The following is a 23,955-nucleotide window of genomic DNA, read 5'->3' as shown; positions in this document are numbered from 1 at the left end:
GGGCCCATAATGATGCTGGCACTGCCTGCATGGGACTGCAAGGTCGGCCAACTGCCTGCGGCAGTGCTTTTCAGAGGAAAAACCATTCGTGACCTAAATGTCCAGCAGCAGGGAACTGGCTAAATCGATCTTGGGAACTCATCTGGGAAGCAATCCAGACTGCAGGGCTGAAAGCAAAGTGTGAAGTGCAGCCAGATTCAATATGCCGGAAGCTGTCTGCCATCTGGGGCTTTGGGGTACGTCCATATTTCTTGCTCTGTGGAGGCTTGATGGAGTTCATCTGTGAAATGGGAATGGGCTGTTTCATATAGGCTCCACTGTGACACAAATCTCAGTCTTTTATGACTCTTTATAACTTTTTATAACAGGCAAATATTTAATTGTCCATTGGACTGAGAAGCCCCAAAGCAACTGGTTAACCAGGCAGTGTCTGCAAGCGTGATGGGAAAACTGCTGGCATTTTGGGATCCTGGGCTCTCAACTCTGCTTCCTGGAGGTCTCTTTGATGTTGTCCTAACTGCCCTATACTCAGCGGATGGCCTAAGTCCCACGACCAGCCTGCCACATGCCAGCTGGGTGACCTTGGAGGAGAATTTTTCACATCCTGGACCAGTTGTCCTCCTCTGTGAAATGGGGTGCAGTGAGGAGCGGGGAGGCAAGGCAGGTACTGGAGCAAAGTGAGTGTTCACTGCATCTCTGCAGTCCTGCAAGTGGGTGGCCACACATGATTCTAAGTTCTGTACAAATCACCACCCTGAGGGCCCAAACGAACCCTTATAAGGATTCTGGTAACATGCAGGAAGCAAGACAGGCAGCGTCCCAGCCCATCCAGAGCACTTCAGAACCATCCTCCTTGCAGGTGCCTTCCTCAGGCAGAAGAGTAGACAAGGATATCCCAGCACCTTTCCAGCCATACCCAAGGGACTATCCAAGCAGACCTGGTCCATAGTGTCACAAGGGAGAGGATAGCTTCATCCCTGTTCCTTGGGTCATCCCTTTCCCACAGCCCACAGCCCATCTCTAAGCAAATCCTGCTGCCCTGGCTTAAGTGCATCCAGGATGCATGCCCAGCTCATCTACTCTGTCCCAACATCCCTAAGCCAAGTCCCCTCAGTCAGCACAACACTTCTTCCATGTGGCCCAAGCTCAGCCCAGAGCTTTCCAAACTGCAAGTTGGATCATAATGCATATGTACTTAAAACCCAATCATGTTTGTCTCACTCAAGACAAAATCCAGTCCCTCCCTTTGGCCTGCATTACTACTGTGGTCACCTCCCTACTATTCCTTGCTTACTTTCTTGCCTCAAAAACACTGGAACTCTAGGGACAGGGCACATTCTCCTGGGGACCTTGCAATAAATGAGCCCTCCGACTTATTCCTTGCCTGGGCAGTTCAGCCACCAGTTGCCTGCATAGAACCCTTCACATGTTGGGCCTTGGCTCGGTGGCACCTCCAGGACCAGACTGTCCTCTCACCTGCATGATCTTGTTTCTCAATCCAGCCTTTACCCTTCCTTTATATCTTCCAGTCCCCCACTAGGCTGTCCCACAGGGGCATGGCATCTTGTCTGCTTTTTCACAACCATGTCCCCAGCACCCAGCACAGTGCCTGGCTCACAGCAGAGTGGCTGACATCTCCAGGGTACAAATGACCTGCAGGAGCTATGGGGAGCTTGGGGACATGGACTTTTCTCTCCCCCTCACAGGACTCTTACCAATCCCATTGAGCCATGGAAAAATGGTGGCTAGAGCAGTTTAATCACCCAGAACACAGCCACAGTGCTAAGAGCTGCCCTCCTGACCATGGAGGGCCAACCAGCCTGCCTTGCTCTTGTCCCCATCTACCAGGAACCATCCAGTCACCACACAGCATGTCTGGGAGCAAATGTGGAAAGATAACTGAAGTCTGAACATAAGAAAGCCAGTCCTGGCTTCCTTGTGGAGACACTTGGAGGACAGATGCCATACACAGGGGTCGGCTGCCTCATGGCTCGACCAACAGCCTCACCACGTGACTGGCATGAGGGTTGTCATTTTCCCTATCCTTGGTGTCTACATACAAAAAATGGGAACAGTAACAGCACCCAACCTATAAGCTGTCATTAGGACTAGAAGGATGAGACACATGAAGCCTGGTGCTCAGAATATGAAGGGTCCTACTGCATAGGGTTAGTTAACAAGGGTGACAGACTGGGGGGATGTCAACCACTAGTGCCACTACAACAGGGACAGACCCTTCTCTCTGGTACCCCCACAAGAACCATGGGGTAGCCTTCCCCGGTAGGCCTAGCAACATCATCCTAAATCCATTTCCTTTCCAACATGGCCTCCCACTTTAGAGGATCAACCCTGAGCACAACAGACACACGTCTGGAGACCTTACAGGCTGTTAGGAGGGAAAAATCTGGAAACAACCTGGAAATGCCTGTCGGAAAATGACTGGACTTAGCAGACTGGGTGGGACAAAGGACTACTACCCAATCATTAAACAGAATGGGGGAAGCAGGGCGCAGTGGTGCATGCCTGTAATGCCAGCAGCTCAGGACTGAGGCAGGAGGATCGCATGTTCAAAGCAACCATAAGGCACTAGGCAACTCAGTGAGACCCTGTCTCTAAAGAAAATACAAAATACGGCTGGGGATGTGGCTAAGTGGTTGAGTGGCTGAGTTCAATTCTTAGTACCCCCCCCCAAAAAAAGAAAAAAATGGGGGCCTGTGGTTGTAGCTCAGTGGTAGAGCACTTGCCTAGCACATGTAAGGCATTAGTTTGATCCTCAGCACTGCATAAAAATAAATAAATAAAGGTACAGAAATTACGATAACATTAAAAAAAAAAAAAGACTCGGGAATGTCAGGCACAAACCTATAATCTTAGCTACTAGGAAGGATGAGATAGAAGGATCACAAGTTCAAGTCAGCATGGGCAATTTAGCAAGGCCCTGCCTCTAAATAAAATAAAAACGACTGGGGAAGTAATTCAGTGACAGAATTACTTCCCCAGTAATTGCCTAGCATGTGTGAAACCCTGGGTTCAATCCTTAGTAGTGCAAGAATAACAGACAAAACAAAATGAAAAATAAATAAGGAAACAGAAAATATGAACAAGACCACGAACCAACACAAACTAAGTCATGTGTGGTACACTCCACCCAACAACAGAAAAACACATATTCTTATCAAGCACACATAGAACATTCTCTACTACAGACCATAGTTTAGGCCAAGCCACAGTGTAAGACTCAATAAATATGAATGAACTGAAATCAAAGTACATTTTCTAATTATAACAGAATAAAATTAGTAATCAATAACAAAAATATCAACAAATAAGTTGAAATTAACACAGTGCTAAATATTCAAAGAATCAAAACAGAAATAAGGAAGCCACGTGCAGTAGTGTATGCCTGTGATTCCAGCTACTGGGGAGGTTGAGGCAGGAGGACTGTAAGTTGGAGGCCAGCTTCAGCAACCTAGCAAGACTTTGACTCAAAACAAAAAATAGAAAAGGCTGAGGACATAGCTCAGAGGTAGAGTACACCTAGGTTGAATCCCCAGTACCAAAAAAACAAAAAAGGAAGGAAGGAAAAGACATGAAGGAAATTGGGAAACACTCTGAAAATAAAATCTAACATATCAAAACACAGGACCTAGCAGGGCGCAAGTGGCATACGCCTATAATCCCAGAGGCTCAGGAGGTTGAGGTAGGAGGATCACAAGTTCAAAGCCAGCCTCAGCAATCTAGCAAGACCCTAAGCAACTCAGCGGGAACTTGTCTCAAAGTAAAAAATAAAAAGGGCTGGGGATGTGGTTCAGTTGCTAATCATCCCTGGATTCAATCCACAGTATTAAAAAACAAACAAACAAAAAACAGTGAGCTCTAGCTGGGCACAGTGACGCATGTCTATAGTCCCAGCAACTTGGGAAGCTGAGGTAAAAGGAACACTTTCAGCCCAGCCTGGACTAGGAAGCAAAATCCTATCTCAAAAAACCAAGAACAAAAACCACAGGATACAGCTAAAGTAGTGCTTAGAGGGAAATAGATGAATCTAAGTACTGTACAAAAAAGGAAGAAAGATTTCAAAATAATGACTTAATCTTCAATTTAAGATTCTAGAAAAAGAGGAGCAAATCAAACCCAAAGTGAACAGAAAAAAAAGAAATTGATAAAGATTATAAAAGAGATAAATGGAATGGAAAATAGAAAAACAATTTTTTAAAAAATTTTTTATGCGGTGCTAAGGATCGAACTCAATGCCTCACACATGTTAGGCAAGTGCTCTACCACTGAGCTACAACCCCAGAGCAGAAAAACAATCTTAAAAAAAAAAAAAAAAAAAAATCAAAAACAGCCAGATGCAGTGGCACATGCCTTTAATCCCAATGACTCAGGTGGCTGAGGCAGGAAGTAAAATGGACTCAAAAATGTAGCTCAGTGATAAAGCACCCCTGAATTGAATCCCCTGTACAAAAAAAAAACAAAAAAAACGGATAATCAGAAAATCACAATAGACTGACAAGGAACAAGAAGTTGTTTTTTGACTAGTGTTCAAAAAACTTGCCAAGAAGAAAAGCCAGGACTAAAAACTTTCACTGGTGAATTCTAACAAACATTTAAAGAAGAATTATCACCGATTCCTCACAAACTCTCCCAAATAGTGAAAGATGAGGAAGGACTTCCTGCCTCGTTCTGTGAGGCCAGCATTATCCTGATACCAAGGCCAGCCAAAAACATCTCAAGAAAACAACAGACTAATATCTCTTACGGATATACCAAACACAAAAAAACACCTTAACAAAGTAATAACCAAATTCAGTAACATATAAAAGGATTATATATCATGGCCAACTAGGATTTATCCTAGGAATGAAATGGTGGTCCAAAATATTTAAATCAATAAACAATACACCACACTAACAGAGTCAATGACAAAAGCTATCTGGTCATCTCAAGAGATACAGAAAAAGCATTAGACAAAATCCAACACCCTAGGCTGGGGTGGTGGCTCAGTGGTAGAGCACCTGCCTAACGCATGTGCGAGGCACTGGGTTCAATTCTCAGCACTGCATAAAAATAAATAAAATAAAGGTCCATTGACAACTAAAAAATATTTTTAAAAAATCCAACACCCGGGGCTGGGGATGTGGCTCAAGTGGTAGTGCACTCGCCTAGCATGCATGAGGCACTGGGTTCGATTCTCAGCACCACATAAAAATAAAATAAAGATATTGTGTCCACCTAAAACTAAAAACTAAAAAATATTAAAAAAAAATCCAACACCCTTTCATGATAAAAACGCTAAACAAACTAGATACAGAAGTTCATTTCTTCAATCCAAACTTCAACATAAAACCCACAGTTATGCCATGCTTGGGGGTGAAATAATGAAAGATTTCCCCATCCACTCTGGTTACTTTTTTTTTTTTTGGCAGTACCAGGGATTGACCCCAGGGATGTTTTACCACTGAGATACATCCCAGCTCTTTTTTTTTTTTTTTTTAACTACATGGAGTATAATTTATTCTAATTAGGATCCCATTCTTGTGATTGTACATGATATGGAGTTTCACTGGTCATGTATTCATACATAAACATAGGAAAGCTACGTCCAATTCATCTACTGCCTTTCCTATTCCCATCTTCTCTCTCAGCAAACCCCCAGCTCTTCTCACTTTTTTATTTTGAGGCAGGGTCTCCCTAAATTGCCAAGGCTACCCTTGAACTTGCAATAATCCTCCTGCCTCAGCATCCCAAATCACTAGGGTTCTGCAGACATGTGCTACAATAGTTGGCATTACTCTAGTTACTTCAACACTGTTCTGGAGGTTCTAGGCAGAGCAATTACCTAAGAAAAAGAAATAAAAGGCATCCAGTTTGGAAAGGAGAAGGAAAACAATTTACGGATGACATGATCATGTCTACATAAAATCCTAAGGAAGCTACAGGGAAAAATAAGGAAGAAAAGAAAATTGACAACTACTGGAAATAATGAGTTTAGTAAGGTTGCCAAATACAAGATCAATATACAAAAAAAAAAAAAAAGAAAAGAAAAGAAAAGAAAAAAATCAGTTATGTTATTTATATACTGGCAAAGAATAATCTGGAAATGAAATTAAGAAAATAATTTCACTTAAAATAACATCATAAAGAGCCAGGTGCAGTGGTGCACACCTGTAATCCCAGCAGCTCAGAAGGCAAAAATTCACAGCCAGCCTCAGCAACTTAATGAGGCCCTAAAAAATTTAGTGAGACCCTTTCTTAAAATAAAAATTAAAAAGGGGGCTGGGATTGTGGCTCAGTGGCAGAATGCTTGCCTCACATGTATGAGGCACTGGGTTCAATCCTCAGCATCACATAAAAAATAAATAAATAAATAAAATAAATGTGCTGTGTCCATCTACAACTAAAAAATATATTAAAAAATAATAACAACAGCTAGGGTTGTGGCTCAGTGGTAGAACGCTCGCCTAGCATGCTTGAGGCAGTGGGTTTGATCCTTAGCACCACATAAATATAGAATAAAGATATTGTGTCCACTTAAAATTAATAAATAAATAAATAAATAAAATAGTTGGGCTGGGGTTATGGCTCAGAGGTACAGCACTCACCTAGCACATGAGTGGTCCTGGGTTCGATCCTCAGCACCAAATAAATAAATAGATAGATAAACAGATAAATAAAATACTTAAAGAGTTACAGCTGGGCTGGAGATATAGCTCAGTTGGTAGAATGCTTGCCTTGCATGCACAAGGCCCTGGGTTCAATCCCCAGCAACACACACAGACACACACACACACACACACACAAAAGAGTTCCAGCTACTTGGGGAGGCTGAGGTAGGGGAAACACAAGTCCAAGAACAGCCTGGGCAACTTAGCAAAATCCTGTCTCAAAATAAACTAAAAAGGGGGGCTCGGGTTGTGGCTCAGCAGTAGAGCACTTGCCTAGCACGTGCAAGGCCCTGGGTTTGATCCTCAGCACCATATAAAAATAAATAAAATAAAGGTATTGTGTCCATCTACAAATAAAAAATATATCTAATTTTTTTTTTTAAATAAAGTAAAAAGTGGGGGCTGGGGCTGTAGCTCTGTGGCAGAGTGCTTGACTAACACATGAGAGGCACTGGGTTCAACCCCTAGCACCACATAAAAAAATAACAAATAAAATAAAGACATGCTGTCCATCTACAACTACAAAAAAAAAAAAAAATCTTTTAAATAAATAAAGTAAAAAGGGCTGAGTGTAGCTCAGTGGTATAGCACTTGCCTTATATAACCTATAGAAAAAAAAAATCTGGCTCAGATATTCAAAGATTTATCTACTACAATAAAGTGAGGACAAAAAGATTAAAAGGAAGCAAACATACACACAAACAAAGAAAAGGTAAAAAAAATAAAATTTAACAAAAGAAGTACAAATTTTTATAAGAATAAAAATAAAAATGTTGTAAGAAATTAAATACTTATTTATAATGAAGAGAAAATAAATTTCTGTTGTTTACTAAAACAACAACAAAAAAAAAAAAAACAGAAAAGAAAAAAGAAAAAAAAGAAACACCTAAACAAACAGAATTTTTAAAAAATCTTGTGTTCATGTAGTGGAAGACTTCATATGATTCCTATTTTCTAGGTGTGCTAGGAATCAAACTGAGGGCCTCACATATGCTAGTTAAGTGCTCTACCACTGAGCTACATCCCAAAATTTCATTTTATTAAGATAGTGATACTTCTCAAATTGATGTAAGGAATCAATGAAATCCCCAACAAAATACCAATGACATCTACAATAACTGATAAGCTGACCCTAAGATTCATATGGAATGAAAGTGACCTACAACATCCAAAACTGGCTTGAAAAAGACAAAGTTGGAGAATTCACACTTTCTAATTTGAAAACTTACTAAAATTTACAGTAATCAAGACAGTGTGGGGCTGGGGATGTGGCTCAAGCGGTAGCACGCTCGTCTGGCATGCGTGCAGCCCAGGTTCAATCCTCAGCACCACATACAAACAAAGATGTTGTGTCCGCCAAAAACTTAAAAAATAAATAAATATTAAAAAAAAAAAAGACAGTGTGGTACTGGCATAAAGGAAGATATATAGATCAAAGGAACAGAATTGACAGTCAGTTCAGATATATATTCTTGCACTTATGGCCAACTGATTTTCAACCAAAGGTACTCTGAGTCATTCAATAAAGAAAGAATAAGTCTTTTAAACCAATGGAGTTGGGACAATTAAATATTCATGCAAAAAAATTAAAAAGCTGTTCTCTTATCTCACATTATATAAATGAAGTATTTCAAAATGGATCAGATACCTAAATGTAACAGCTGAAACTATAAAAGATTTTAAATGAAAATACAGGAGTAGCTGGTAACATACACCTGCAATCCCAATGACTCGAGAAGCAGAGGAGGGAGGATGCGAACCAAGTTCTAGACTAGCCTCAGAAACTTAGTGAAGCCCTAAGCAACTTAGTAAGACCCCATCACAAAAAAAATAAAATAAAATAAAAAGTGTTAAGGGTGTAGGGCTGGAGATATAGCTCAGTTAGTAAAGTGCTTGCCTTGCATGCACAAGGCTGTGGGTTCAATCCCCAGCACCATAAAAAAAAAAAAAAAGAAAGAAAGAAAAGTGTTAAGGGTATAGCTCAGTGGTAAAAGCACTCCTCAGTTCAATCCTCAGGATCATTTAAAAAAAAAAAAAAAAGGCTATATAAAGAGCTTTTACAAATGCCTTAAAATGGATTTTTAAAAGGATCTGAAAAGACATTTCTCCAAAGAAAATACCCAAATAAAGCGTATGAGAAACTCGTCATTAGTCATAAAGTACTGAGATGAATACTACTTCACACCCACTAAGAGGCTAAATGCAAAGACAATCACAAGTGTTGACAGGGATATGGGGAAACTGGAAAGCTGACACTGCTGGTAAGAATGTAAATTAATGCAGTCACATGGAAAAATAGTAATGGCCATTTCTTAAAAAGTTGAACACAAGAGTTACCACATGATATAGCAATTCTGCTCCAAGGTATGTGCCCAAGAGAAATATGTCTACACAAAATATTTGTATGCAAACATTCATAATATCATTATTCCTAATAGTTAAAAGGTAGAAAGGAACCAAATGTAGACGAAGGGATGAATGGATAAACAAAATGGGTCACAGCCATACAATGGAATATTAGGATCCAAGAAAGGAAAGAAGCACTGATACTTGCTACACCATGTTAGAATCCTGAAAACATTTTAAGTGAAAGAAGCCAGACGGGCTGGGTGACTGTAATCCCAGTGGCTTTCGAGGCTGAGGCAGGAAGATTGCAAATTAAAAGCCAGCCTCAGTGAGACCCTGTCTCTGCATAGGGCTAGGGATGCGGCTCAGTGGTTGAGTGCCACTGAGTTCAATACCTGGTAGCCCCCCCACACACACACCAGACACTAAAAGTCACATGTTGTATGATTCCACTTACATGAAATACCAGAATAGGCAAATTCAGAGATAGAAAAAATATTAGAGGTTGTCAGGAGCCAGGGCTAGGAGTGACTGCTGCTTAATGGGTGTGGGATTCGGGGGAGATGAAATGTTCTGAAATTGGATAGTGGTGGTGTGACTAAACTCTAAGCCACTGAATAGCATACTTTGAAATGATGAATTTTATGGTATGTGATATATACTTCAATAAAAATATGTAATAGTTATGCATGGTGGCACATATCCCAGCACATTCAAGGGAGAGATAAAGAAAGAAGAGGGGAGGGGAATGAATTATAAGAGAAATTATAAGAGAAAAGGAATTATAAGAGAAAAAGAATTATAAGAGAAAAGGAAACAATAAGCACAGGGATTCCCTATGTGCCAGCAAAATCTTCTTTAAGATAAAAACTCATGCCGGGCATAGTGGCACATGCCTATAATCCCAGCAACTCGGGAGGCTGAAGCAGGAGGATCAAAAGCCAGGCTCAGCAAAAGTGAGGTGCTAAGCAACTCAGTGAGATCCTGTCTATAACAAAAAAAAAAAAATAGGGCTAGAGACGTGGCTCAGTGGCCAAGAACCCCTGAGTTCAATCCCCAGTACCCCCACCCCCCCAAAAAAGATAAAAACTCACCACTGGCCCACACAAACACTCCCAGGAAGACCCTGACTACAGCCTCTCCTCATCCTGAACTCTCAAAGCCTCCCCTCCCTTCTGTGGCCTCTATCAGGAGCTTCCACTTCTTTGTGATGTGTCTCCCCCACCTTGCCTAGCTTGATGAAGTGGCAGTTGGGACAGTTTAGTCCCAGCTGGGTGGTAGCCCAGGTCAGAGTTTAGCAGAACAGGGCAGGCCACCTTTGTTGAGTAAGTCTTATGCAGGATTGATGCGTAGACCAATCATAAGTTTACACAGAAAGGGAGATGGGTTTCCTGATTACCTATGACACAGTAAGACTAGGGCACAACCAGGAAGAAGGCCCAACTATTGGGCACTCACCCTCCTTCTCATGGGCGGAGATGAACAATGGGCCAAATAGGTAGGGCAGAGATATGATAAGTGTTTAAAAAAAATTATAGAGAGAGCAAGGGGACAGAGTGACAGGGTGGGACATTTTAGAGGCCAGGGAAGGCCTCTTGAAGAGGATACATTTAAGCAGAAGCCTCATGATGCTGACAAAATGAGCCTAGGGCTACCTAAGGGGAAGAGCAGTCTAGGTGGAGGAAAAGCACATGCAAAGGCCCTGAGGTGGGATGGACCCTGACATGTTTGAGGATTGGCAAGAGCCCAGCTGGCTGGAGAACAAACCAGGGAGGTGAGGGGGAGGCAGGGACAGTGGTGATGAGATATGGGGATTGGTAAGGAGACCATATGAGCCTTATGGGCTGCAGTATACTTTTAGTTTTTGTCCCTAGGGAGCTGGGAACCAACAAGGATTCTGAGCAGAAGGGGGTACTCAGGCCTCTGAATTCACAGTATTTGCAGATTCATCCAACAGCAGATCAAAAATATGTGGAAAAAAAAAACTGCATCTGTAATGAACATGTACAGACTTTTTTTCTCATCATTATTCCATGAACAGCAACAGGTATTTTCATAGCATTTGCATTGTATTAAGTATTCTAATTAACGTAGAGATGACTTAAAGTATCTGGAAGGATGTGTATAGATTCTATGCAAATACTATATCATTTTTTAAAAAGGACTTGAACATCAGAGGATTTTGGTATCAGTGTGGATCCTGGAACCAATCCCCTGTGCATACCCAGAGACAACTGGGGTTGTTTTTATGGTGGTGCTGGATCTTGAACTGAGGGCCTCATATGTGCTAGACAACTGCTCTACCACTGAGCAACATCCCTCTTAAGAATTTTTTTTGAGACAAGGTCTTGCTAAGTTACACAGGCTGGCTTCAAACTTGTGGTCCTCCTGCTTCAGCCACCCAAGTAGCTGGTATTACAGGTGTGCGCCACCATGCCCGGCCCACAGTTGTTCTTTTTTTTTTTTTTTTTTGAATTTTTTAATATTTATTTTTCAGTTTTCAGCGGACACAACATCTTTGTTTGTATGTGGTGCTGAGGATCGAACCCGGGCCGCACGCATGCCAGGCGAGCGCGCTACTGCTTGAGCCACATCCCCAGCCCCCACAGTTGTTCTTAACAGGCCCCCTCTCTCCACTGTATGGCAAACAGCCCAGAGGGGTGAGGGTCGGGGGTCAAAAGGTACAAGACTCAAGCACGGGTCCAGGTGGACAGTGACAGTGAATGGAACAAAACAGTAATAAAAACAATAACAAAACTCTCCATGTATAAGATCTTTTATTTGTAGAAAACAAGATGATTCTAAAATACATATTCAAAGGAACTAGACTAGCCAAAGCAACTCAGAACAGAGGACTTGCACAGCCTGATTTCAGGACTAACCATAAAGCTACAAAAATAAAAAAAAACATGGTTTTGGCAAATGGACAAATGTACAGATCTATGTTAGAGAAGAATGCCCAGAAAGGACCCACACAAACCTGGCCAACTGATTTCTGACAGAGGCAGCTCAATGAAGAAAGGATGGTCTTTTAAAATAAACAGAGGAATTGGACATTCCTATGCAAAATAAAACCAAACAAAAATAAAATTTCAACCTACACCTCATAACTCATTCAAAAATTAAATTAGGGGTTAGGGATGTGGTTCAGTGATAAAGCACTTGCTTGGGGATGTGATGGGGCAGCATGGGAAGAACAGAGGCACTTTAACATAGGGCCAAGGGGAATGCAAGGAAGGGGGGGCGGTGGGGTTGAAAAGACGGTGGAACGAGAAGGACATCATTACCCTAAGTACACGTATGAAGACACGAATGGTGGGACTGTACTTTGTGTACACCGAGAGACATGAAAAATTTTGCTCTATATGTGTACTATGAATTGAAATGCATTCTGCTGTCATAACAAATCAGAATAATTTTTTTTAAAAAAAGGCACTTGCTGAGCATAAAAGAGGTCCAGGATTCCATTCCAGAACCACACACACACACACACACACAAAAAAAAAAAAAAAAACCCAGAGACCAAAGCAGTGGTGCACACCTGCAGCTAATCTGGAGGCTGAAGCTGGAGAATCACAATTCAGGTTCAGCCTCAGCAATTTAGCAAGACCCTACATATAAAAAATAAAATGGCAAGGAGTGGAACTCAGTGTTAGCGTACTGGGCTCAATCTCTAATACCACAAAAATAAAAATAAAAAAGAAAGCCCTAACTAATTAGAACAAATAAAGACATGTAAAACACAATAAAAATAAATTAAAAATAAATAAATAAACGAAAGCCTGCCCAGAGCTCCCTGGCAGCCTGTGCCAGTCAGTGCCACCAAGTGATGCCACCAAGGCAGATGCTATAGAAGCTGGGCTTCCGTCTGACTGGCTTCCGCCCAGACGACAGGGAGCTCAGTGTTGCAAAACCAAAAGACATACCAACCCAAACCACAGGAAGACTCCCTCAGCTGAGCTGGTAGCTCGTGCTATCCAGCCATAGTCCCCTGATTTTGATTGATGGGTTCCTAATACTCCATTGCCCTCAGGTAGAAAACAACAGTCTTAAGGCACAGTTCTACAGGGTACAAATTTTAGGCACGAGGGCCAGCTGGGGGGTCTCTGAGGCCAGGAGATTGCCACCCTCTCTCAGGACAGAAGACAGGCCCCAGGGTCAGGATAGATGGGGCTGTGTCGCCAGTCTACGCCAGTCTACCTTGGGCGTTTCCTCTGGAGCTGGCCTGGTTGTGCCAGGGTGTATCACCTAGAGGGCAAGTGTCACCCCAGCAGGAACTGCTGCTGCCTACTCAGCTCATCTGCCAGCCTTGCAGCCCTGAAAGACTCTTATCACTGGAAAAATGGGTCATAGGTCAGGTCTAGGGTGTCTCCCCCTTCCTCTGGACACAGGGGTGTCACTAGGGTCCTGAGCATCTGCTGGCCTCTTGTCCACACCCGTGGATCCATAGTGTGTTCAGGGTGACCCAAAGGAGGTCTTCTGTTACAAAAACAGCAGGGGACCCACACTTCCAGGGCCACCTGGCTCCCAGACGGGAAGCAGGAGTTAAGAAGGGATGGCCCACTAGTATGGGACCCTGCTAAGTCCAATCTTACCACCAAAGAAGCCATTCAGCAGAGATACCACTGACACCCTAACTTAGGATTGTAGCCATTTTTCCCCTTAGCCCTATCATTGTTATTATTCTTTGTATCAAAAGGGGCAAGGCTCAGTCCTCCCTGTAAGGAAGATGCCCTTGCTTCAGGATCCAACCACCCCAGGGAAACTGTGAGTCCCAAAAGGCAAGTCTCAAGGCTGTCGTCTAGCTCCCCTGCTCAATAAATGTACATTTATTCATTCAACTCTAGCTCCTAGACATATTCATTCAACAAATACATAAGCTCCTACAACATGCCAGGACAGCAAGGAATGAGCAGACCAAAACCCCTGTCCTTGAGGAGCTGATGTTCTGGAAGACCCGGGACAGCAAGCAAACATGCAGTGAATAGCTGCAGAGCTGCAAAGCACTAAAGAAAACCCACCAGGCAGCCAGCCTGAGAATGGCAGGGGCTTTCCACCAGCCAGGCAAAGGGGATGCCTCTCAGACCTGAGATCTGCATAGGGACTGAGGAGGGCAGAGCAAGTCACAGAGAAATAGGGACAAAGGAAATGCAGATGATGGGAACAGAGTGTGCCTGAGGGTCCTGGAGAAGGCAGGTCATTTTGGTGGAGGGTGAGGAGAGAGGAGAGTTGAGGGCGGGGAGATGACGGGGTCTGGTTATGGGAGGTCTTGGGTTTGCTTTGAGTGAGGTGGGAGCCATGGAGGGCTCAAAGCAGAGGAGGGACGTAGTGTCTTTTCAGGATGTAGTGTGGACACTGACGTGGGATATGGGGATACTGTGGAGGGCTCTCTGGTCCAGACCCACTCATCCAATCCCAGCAGTGAGGCTGCCACAGCCAGGGTGAGGGCCAGCACTGGCCATCTACCCTTCCATATCCTCCCCTACATGTCCAAGTGCATTCTAAATTGTGGGCCCATGTGACCAAAACTAGTACCCGGCACATGGAAAATGTGCCAAAGACATGAACCCAGACCAGAGGAAAAGGAAAGCTGGAAAATCCAATAAAACCAGGGGTGAATTACAGGCCACCATGTCAGGGGGCAAGGCCACCAAGGCCCAGGCTCTGGGCACACTAAAACAACAGCATCCATGGACAAACTCAATGCTTCAGTTTCCTCATTGATAAATGTGGGATCAAGCACCAGTCCCAAAGTGGGCAAGGCACCTGTACCAAGGCCCAGAGTAGATCATGGCACATTGAGGATCCTGTTGTCTCTCACTGGGACGGACAGTCAAGGTGACGCCCCAATGCTGTCCCATCCCTGTCTCTATTCCTTACCCCTTGGGGTAGTCAGAATGCTCTAAGCTGCAATTACAAACATACCAATACAGAAACATCTCTACAGAGTGTCCTTTGTTTGGAAAACTAGTTGTTGAATGATATAAGCAGGATGATCCCAGTTCAAGAAAACATGCCAAAAAAGACCCAACCCCTAACAATGCTGCATATTTTCTACAGAACCAGCACATACATAAAAAGACCAGAGGGAGCAGGCCCTAAATACACCAGAGACTGGGCCCAGTGGCACAGGCCTATAATCCCAGCAGCTCGGGAGACTGAGGCAGAGGATCACAAGCTCAAAGCCAGTCTCAGCAACTTAGTGAGCCCCTGAGCATCTTAGCAAGACCCTGTCTCAAAATAAAAAATAAAACAGGCTAGAGGGGCTGGGGATGGAGCTCAGTGGTTAACACCCCTGGGCTCAATCCCTGGTACCAAAATAGATAGACAGATAGACAGATCGACCAACAGACAGACCTCAGACCGAACCGACCAACTGACCAGAGGGTCTGGCAGGATAGACTCCAAACTGACAATGGTTTTCTTACACAGCTGGGGGGAAGGGACAGGGTAGGTGGTGTGCTCTTCCTCATCTGTGATGGTTTCCCTTTTTACAAGAATGCTGTTTTCATGCTCAACTTGCATAATTAAATTTAGGCAAAGCAGGCATCTGATGGGTGGTTTCCTGACCCTCACGTGCCCACTAGTTCACTGCCAATCTACAGTATGCAAGGAGCAGGCTAGGAGTGTGCAGGGACCTCAGAGCCTGCTGTTCCCTCTGCCTAGGGGGCTGTTTCCAAGTCTTTCAAGAGCTGATTCAACTGCAGTACCCCCACCTAACGGCCCCCTCTAAAGCAGCCACCCTGGCTACCTTCTCATTCCCCGAGTCCCCACGATCTTCAAACTGTTCTTCATTTACCTATTCCCCTGTTTTTCAGTCCATTTTAGTCCCTGTTGGGTCCCCAGCACCTGGCTCAGAATAGGTACTGCCAGTTAGACACACAGCTGATGACCTTAAAGGATCCAGAAAAGCTGGGTGCAGTGGCACATGTCCACAATTGCAGTTAGGAGGCTGAGGAAGGAAGATCACAAACTCAAAGTCTTCCTGGGCAACTTGGTAAAATAAGTTGTCACAAAAATTAAAAGGTATGGGGCTGGGATTGTGGCTCAGTGACAGAGCACTTACCTCACATGTATGATGCACTGGGTTTGATCTTCAGCACCACATGAAAAAAATAAATAATAAAATAAAGCTATTGTGTCCATCTACAACTAAAAAAAATTAAAAAATAAAGAATAAATAATAAAAAGGTCTGGAGTGTAGGTCAGTGAGGGGACAAAAGGATCCTGAGACCCCAAAGCTGCTCCATTATTGTGACCTCAGCCCCATCTTCAGTCACAAATGCCATGTCTACCACTCAGCCCAGCTCCCAAGACAAGCCCACACCTGCCCATTCCCACTGTCCCCAATAAGAGTTCAGGAGGACACAGACCTGGTCACATCCCAGCCTCTCTGCTCCTCCCTATGGGACTTCAGGCCAGTCCTTTGGCTCTAGCCTCAGTTTCCCTCCCTGTAAAGCAGTGATCCTAAAAGTGCAGCTGTCTTGTCAGGGGTGCTGGGACAACGTAATCAGATTTTAATTTTAAGCTCCAGGCAGGAGATCTCTACAAATGTCAGGTATTATGTCACAAACATCCAAGAGTAGATGAAACCAAAATGGTCACCCAGCCCCTGGTTCAAGCTAAGGGTGCCTCCACAGGGAAATTCCCCATCACCCAGCAAGGCCCTAGTTGCCAAATACCAACAGGAACCTAAAATGTACCCGGAAACAGGAGTCTTTTCTCTCCTGTGCCATTTTGTTTGGAGGCTTGGCAATTTTTTTTCTTTTATTCAGATTGCAGCTAATGCCCTATAAATATCTCATTATTGGTTTGCAATTCTCCAAAGCTTTGGCACAATAAGGGCCTAATTACAGCATGCAGTTGGCTTTACCCCAGTAAATTAGGGTTTAGCGGGTGCTCCCATTTTTTCAGTAGTTGGGGAACCTATAATTTCAGCATTCACATTTAAATCGGGCAAAAGTTGGCAGCTGCTGCTCTCAGACCAATGCAAATGCAGAAAGAAATGTGGGTTTCCATTCGGTGACCAATTCCTTCTTTCCCAGCTCAAAAAGCTCTAGAACTATCCAGAAGGCCATCCTCCAGACTCCCTCAAAATGACCCAGCTTGTTACCAGGGAATTTCAATATCCTGTACATAGGTAGGGCCATGTTCAGTTCAGTTCCTCCCTGGGCAAAAAGCTCTATCAACCCCACTTGGGAGAGCCCAGAGCTAAGCTCTAGAGATATTTCTCTTTCTAGTTATAAAAGTAAACCCCCAATGAGTAAAAGCAAATCAAACTATCACGGGAGGTAAACCACGACAGGGGTTAGAGTGCAGTACAACTTTCCAGGTTTTTTATTTCAAAAATACAACTGTTTTAAACAAGACTATGCTGGGTACAGTGGTGCACATCTGTAATCCCAGCAACTGGGGAGTCTGAGGCTGGAGGATCCCAAGTCTGAAGCCAGCCTCAGCAACTGAGCAAGACCTTATCTCAAAAAATGAAAAGGGCTGGGGATGCAGCTCAGTGTTACAGGGCCCCTAGGTTCAATCTCTAGCACTTCTAAAATGTAGATGTATTAACATACATACATAAACAAGAGGGGACCACGCTGCCCATGATATACAAGTCTTCTACAGCTTTCTGGGTTATTAAGTATTCTTCTAGATCATTCTCAGTGTATTTCATAGTCAGTTGTCTGGACACACTGTTTGGCCAAATCCCCTATTGTTGGGTGTTTCAGCTCCCAAATTCCCACCATCAGACACAAAATGGGTGTAAATAATGTTCACAGCCAAATATTTGTTTGCAGCCATGATTCCCACTTAGAAACAAACCAGGAACAGCCTCCAGCTGGCACGTCAGGATCTGAGGAACGGGATGTGCATTCTTATGTGTGAGCATCTCACAGGTCCTGGTCACAGCTGCACCCCCCAAGAGTTTTAACACTACCTGGCCTAATACGCACTCAGTTCAAGTATGTGCTAAAATGAGGAGTTTCTGATATTAACAAAGTAATGATGAGTTTCTTCTCTTTAAGGAAAAAGAAATGAACACTGATCATCAGAGGCCTGATCCAGGCTAAAGACAGACAGCACTCAAGATCAAGATGGCAAAAGAACCCTATCTTATGTTTCACAAGGATTAGTTCATTTGATTCTCAGGCAACTCCCAGAAGACAGAAAGCATCATGATCCTATTTTTCAGATGAGGAAACCATGGCCCAGACAAACGAGATCACTCATATGGTGTGTGGCAACACCAGGAGAGCCACACTCCTAGACACCTCTGGCCTCCACCCGTTAGAGATGGCCAAGGTAATAGAGACCACCTGGGCAAGGATGCAGCCTTTTCAAAATGCAATTTGGTTTTCACCAAAAGAAAGGTCAATGGAAATAACCGCCATTGGGGCTGGGGTTGTGGCTCAGAGGTAGAGTGCTCGCCTGGCATGTGTGAAGCACTGAGTTCTATCCTTAGCACCACATAAGGGTAAAATAAAGATATTGTGTCCACTTATAACTAAAAAAAAAAAAAAAAAATGTTAAAAAAAAAAAGAAAAATAAATAACCACCAGAGTTTCCAAGTGGCTTTGAACACCTAGGATCCACTAAGGAACAAACCAGTCCAGGAGGTGGGTCATGTGCCCTTCAGTATGGCAGGGCTGTGAGCCAATAGCCATCTGGCATGCATTTGTCCAGCACTCACCAAGGCACAGGCCGCAGCCCTGTGGCTCATCCACATCCCTGGAGGAACACATTACCATGACCAAATGTTAATGTAGCTGGAGATGGTGGAGTCCCACAGACAGCTGTTTCTTGTTAAACGAAAAAGGGCAGAGGGCCTCTACATACAGAAAAATCTACTCTAATAAAATCAAGGGAAAGCTGAAAATCAGAGGAGAGCACCCTCAAGCTTGCTTGGGACCAGGTTCAGAGAGAGAGGAACAGTGACAGAGGCCACTTTTCCTCTGTTCAGATCCCTCCCTGCTCCCAAGGCTCAAAATGGCCAGCAACACCACCCCAATTCCTCTTTGACCTTGTCTCTCACTACACTGGCCTCCAGGTACCATCTTACCTCAGGGCCTTTGCACTGGCTGTTCCCACAACCTGGGATGTTCTTGCCTCAATCTCCACAAGCTCTTTTCCTTACCTCCTTCAAGTCTCTACTCAAATGTCACTTGACTCCCCTATTTACAGTATAATTCCCCCACACACTATGATCTCTCCTTTATCCTTTTTTTCATAAGTGTTATCACCTTCTACCACAGTTTCTCCTTTATCTGCTCCCTGCTGGAAGGTCAGCTCCCCCAGCCAGGAGTTTTGGTATCTATCTCAGGGCCATGTACCCAGGCACACAGAAAAATTGCTCCAAAGTGTTAAAAACATTCTTCAATGAAGACCTTTTGTTTTAAGTACTTTCTCTGTGCTAACTCCAAGCATTCTAAAATGGTCTCATCTAATCTCCTCTCAACTCTTAAGAATTTTTGCCTTATTATAACTCCCATTTTAAAGAGGAGTTCAGTTCCTCACATAAGGATTCACAGTCTGCAGTGAGGGCTGGCACCCTGAGGTGGAACAGACCAGCCCCCTTCCTTGCTGAGGGAACTGAGGCTCAGAGAGGTAATAGATGCATGAAGCAGAGCCCAGCTGACCCACCCAAACTGGAGGCCCCACCTTCCTCCTGCTCCTCATTAGAAGAAAAAAATTCTGCTGGGCATGGTGGTGCACACCTGTAATCCCAGCAACTCAGGAGGCTAAACAGGGAGGAGTCCAAGTTTGAGAAAGAAAAAAATGCCCCAGTCCTTCCTTCTTGCCAGCTCCTTGCAAGGCTCTGGGTTTAATCCTTGGTGCCCAAAAAAAAAAAGGCGGGGAGGGCGTCCCCATAGGTCTATAGATCTATCTGCAAGTGCAGAGCAGAAAAACCAGGGATCTCAAACTCCAATGTAGCCTGATGGGGTAGGAACTGCTGGTTCTAAAACTCAAAGAGCTAGTACTACACCAGATGCAGGCCCCGCAGAGTGAGGCAGTAATGAGAGTGACTGGAGCCATGGGTAGAGAACCAAAGGAATTAATCATTAACTTATCCAGGCTCCAAGGGAGGATCCAGTTATCACCCCTATTTTTTTTTTTTTAATACTGGGAGGGAGCCCAGGACCTTCCACAGGCAAAGCACACACTGTACCACAGCTACACCCCAACCCTATCACCCTCATTAGAAAAGAAACCCAGAAAGCCAAATCCATTCAGCAAAGTTACACAGTCAAACATGGTGGATCCCAGGACCTGTGCACCACATCACGAACCTCTAAAGATGTGGGGTTTTCTTCTAACACCACAGGAATTTAATTTAATGTGAAATCTACATTTAAAATATTGGCACCTCTCAGCTCCCAGGGCCAGTGATCTGCAACCCCTGGTACAGTCCTGAGCTAAGGGGGCCACTCTCAGAAAATCCACAGAGGAAGCAAAGAAACAAAGCAGCTGTGCTGACCCACTAGGTGCTGGCCTAGCCACAGGCCCTTGACTCGCTTTCACTCATTCCTTACGCCTGCCAGGATGCCCACTGTATATGCACAGCACACTCGAGGGAAGAAACAGGTTCAGCTCAGTTGGGCCAAATTCATGAGAGGAAATATGGAGTGTAATTCAAAGTGTGGCCCACCTTCAGCAGCCTCCTAGCAGGGCTTTGAGTTGAGAGGCCTTACCCACATCCCAGAAATCGAAGAATTTAAGCTCTCTTTGAGTACTGTACCCAAGAAAAGGTCTTTTTACAACTTAGATTTTCAGGCACTGAATTAATGATCTTAACTGCTGATGTCTACATTGCAGGATTCTGGGAAGACAATGCCATGGGAGCCACCTCAGCAGTCATGGTCAGCACCAGGTTGGAGGGACAGGGAGAGGTGGGTGTAAGGAGGCACGGCAAGGAGTAGAGGGCCTGAAGGAGGTGGGGAAGGGTCAGAGACTTGAGCCCCCAACCCAGAATCCCAATCCCTCTTTGAACAGCTTCAAGCAAGAGTGCATGGCTCAGCTCTCCAAGCCTCAGTTTCCTGCTCTGTAAAATGGGGACCACTGCAGTGCCACCCTCATAAAGCTTAAGTGAAGTTCAATTAAAAAATTAATTTAAAAAAATGAAGTTCAGCCAGGCACAGTGGCAAACACCTGTAATCCCAGCAGCTCAGGAAGCTGAGGCAGGAGAATCCCAAGTTCAAAGCCAGCCTCAGCAATTCAGCAAGGCCCTAAGCAATTTAGCAAAACCCTGTTTCAAAATTAAAGGAAAAAAAAAAAGAAGTCCAATACAAAATTTAAAAGCATTTTAATTCTGGTTCAATTTTGCCATTAATATAAAAGGAATCAGCTAAGTAAGTAATAGCCCCATCCATGGAGACCTACTGTATACCAGGCATTATACTAAGTAAGCACTTTTTTTTGAGACAGAGTCTCACTATGTTGCCCAGGCTGGTCTGAGCTCCCAGGCTCAAGGGATCTTCCTACCTCAGCCTCCCAAATTAGCAGGAACTACAAATTAGCACACCTACTAGCCAGCTAAAACAAACTCTTTTTTCTCCCCCAGTGCTGTGGCTCAAACCCAGGGTCTCATACACACTGAGCAAGCACTCTACTACCGAGACATATCTCCAGCTCTTAAAGCAAGGGGGGCTGGGGATATAACTCGGTTGGAAGACTGCTTGCCTTGCATGCACAAGGCTGTGAGTTCAATCCCCAGCACCAAAAAAAAAAAAAAAAAGCAAGGGCTTTCAATGCACTATACACTGTATCCTTGCCACATTCTTTTTGAAGAACCATAATCCAATTTTTGGTGGGGGAGGGAGACTTGGGAAGTGAATGAATGAGAACAGTGCTTGCTGCCACCAAGTTGCTGACTCTCAATTTCTTGACATATGGTAAGATGGACTAATACCGTCAGCCACAGCAGAGCAGTATGCAGAGGTGAACTCCTCAATCCCAAAAGACAGAGAAGGAAAAGTCCCCCTTTCCTCTCAGTCTGTCACCAGTACCTCAACTTGGATCATTCAAGACTTGGAGGAGCCAAACCACTTGTGCAAGGTCACAAGGCAAATGAAAAAGAGTTCTGAAGATGCTCACTGGAAGCCTGGGCAGGAAAGAAGACAGCTATGCAGAAGGGTCCCACAGCCTGGTCTGAATTTCAACTGCCCCCAACTCCACACCTTTCTGCCACAGTAGACAGTGCCAGAGACAAAGCAGCAAAGGAGGACATTCTGGCTGCTGTGAGAAAAATCCCAGGACTCTCAGAAGGCAGGGCAGGCCTGAGTGCTGTCAGGCTCTGCTGTGCAAGAGCCTGGTGGCCTTGGATGGATAGCAAGTCCTTCCGGAACCTCCCAGTTCATCTCTAAGGAGGTGACAAAAAACCTTCTTGCCACTTGCTCATTGCTGGGATTCAAAACACAGAACCAAAGAGGAGCTTAGCCTGAGACCTGCTGGATGAATTCTATCCCTTAAGACTGATAACAACAATAATAACAATAATTATGACGACGATGACAGCAATGAGGATGTTATCACTTGGCAGGCACACCATCACAAATGGAGTACTTCCTGGAATGCAGAAGTGGACGCCCATATGAGAAACAGAAGGATAAGAAGGGAGGGGAAGGGGTAAATTGACATCCCTTGGTGTCAGCAAGCACTGTTCTCATTCATTCACTTCCCAAATCCCAAGACTGGAATTTGCCACTGGACAAGTGGAACAAACTGAGGCTTCTCAGGGCTGCTCAGTTATTGCTTCTTTGGCTTGATCAGGCAAGTAGCCTATTCCCAGAGGCCCCTAAACTGCAAGCTTTGGCTTGGGGGCTGGCCCCTGTGTGCAAGGGTAGGCCCCAGAATGCCCTGACATAGGCCAGGAAAAATCCCTAGAGAACGGTTCTATATCCATTTGAGAGAAGAAAGAGTTCAATTCTCACCCTTCAGCTCTTCTCTGCTCCACCCTCCTGTCAGCCCCTTCCAGAGGGGTCGAGCCAGAGAGTCAGGAGCTGCCAAGGAAGTAATGAGTAGACACCAGGGCTGATAGGATTCAATGGCAAAAGAGGAGCCAGCAGACACAAAGTTGAAAAGTCAGCCTTGAAGAACCAGACAAGAGATTCCATGGAGAATCCAGTCCGTAAGACAGTGGAGGGCAGCTAGGGTAATCGGGAGGAATTGATAACTGTTAGGCTGCAGGGACACAGATGGGCAGACGGACGGCAGAGATCATTCTGTATAGCTAGCCAGATAGTGGGCGGGGGCAGGGGGGAATAAGGGGTATGCTGCTGGATGGGTCTGGACAGATGGACAGCCAAATGGTGGTATTAGGGAGGCATGCCCAGAACAGAAAGACAGCCAACCAGACAACAGGGGCTGCCCCTGATAAATGAACCGCCAGTCAGACCGCAGGGGTCTCCCTGATAAATATCTAAGTGGCAGGTTTCATCCCTGATGGAAGGACAGATGAGCAGGAGGATCTATCCCCGATCACAGGCAACCAGGTGGCAGAAGTGACCTACAAAAAGTGGGACCAGATAACACTGCGGGGGTCTACCGCACTCCTTGTTCGACGATACCCAGCCCATGCGACCACCCCTGGGTCTGCACCCCAGCCCCTGCAGGGAACCCTCCGCCCAGGCGTCCCACAGGGACCGCCTCCTTGTCCCAGTCGCGGGCACGCAAACGCCGCAGTTACGCCGGCGGCGCAGGGAGCGCCATTCCCGGTACGCCCTCCGCGCCCTAGGCCGCCGCCCTCCCGCAGTCCCCGCCGCGCTCGCTCACCGACCCACGAAGTTCTCGAGTACTGAGCTCTTGCCGGCGCTCTGGCCGCCCACCACAGCGATCTGCGGCAGGTCCAGGTGGCAGCTCTGGCCGATGGAGCTGAAGGCGTCCTGCAGCTTGTTGACCAGCGGAATCAGCTCTTCCATTCCGCGGTTGCCCATGGCGCCGGCGGCCC

General features: G+C 44.8%; 1 protein-coding gene across 1 annotated transcript in view; it reads right to left on the bottom strand.

Moving 5' to 3' along the window:
* Nucleotides 1-23,949, bottom strand: part of Dnm2 (dynamin 2) — an 89,154-nt gene extending 65,205 nt beyond the window's left edge. The window contains exon 1 of the mRNA XM_048795337.1: nucleotides 23,781-23,949. Coding sequence (XP_048651294.1) covers nucleotides 23,781-23,941 — 161 coding nt within the window. The 5' untranslated portion in view covers nucleotides 23,942-23,949. The remainder of the gene's footprint in view (nucleotides 1-23,780) is intronic.
* Between the last annotated feature and the right edge of the window lie 6 nt (nucleotides 23,950-23,955).

The sequence above is a fragment of the Marmota marmota genome, unplaced genomic scaffold (genome assembly GCF_001458135.2).
Source record: "Marmota marmota marmota unplaced genomic scaffold, marMar, whole genome shotgun sequence".
In the NCBI taxonomy this organism is placed as follows: Eukaryota; Metazoa; Chordata; class Mammalia; order Rodentia; family Sciuridae; genus Marmota; species Marmota marmota.
The sequence above is the reverse complement of the archived record's forward strand: the minus strand, read 5'-3'. Positions and strand labels throughout refer to the sequence as shown.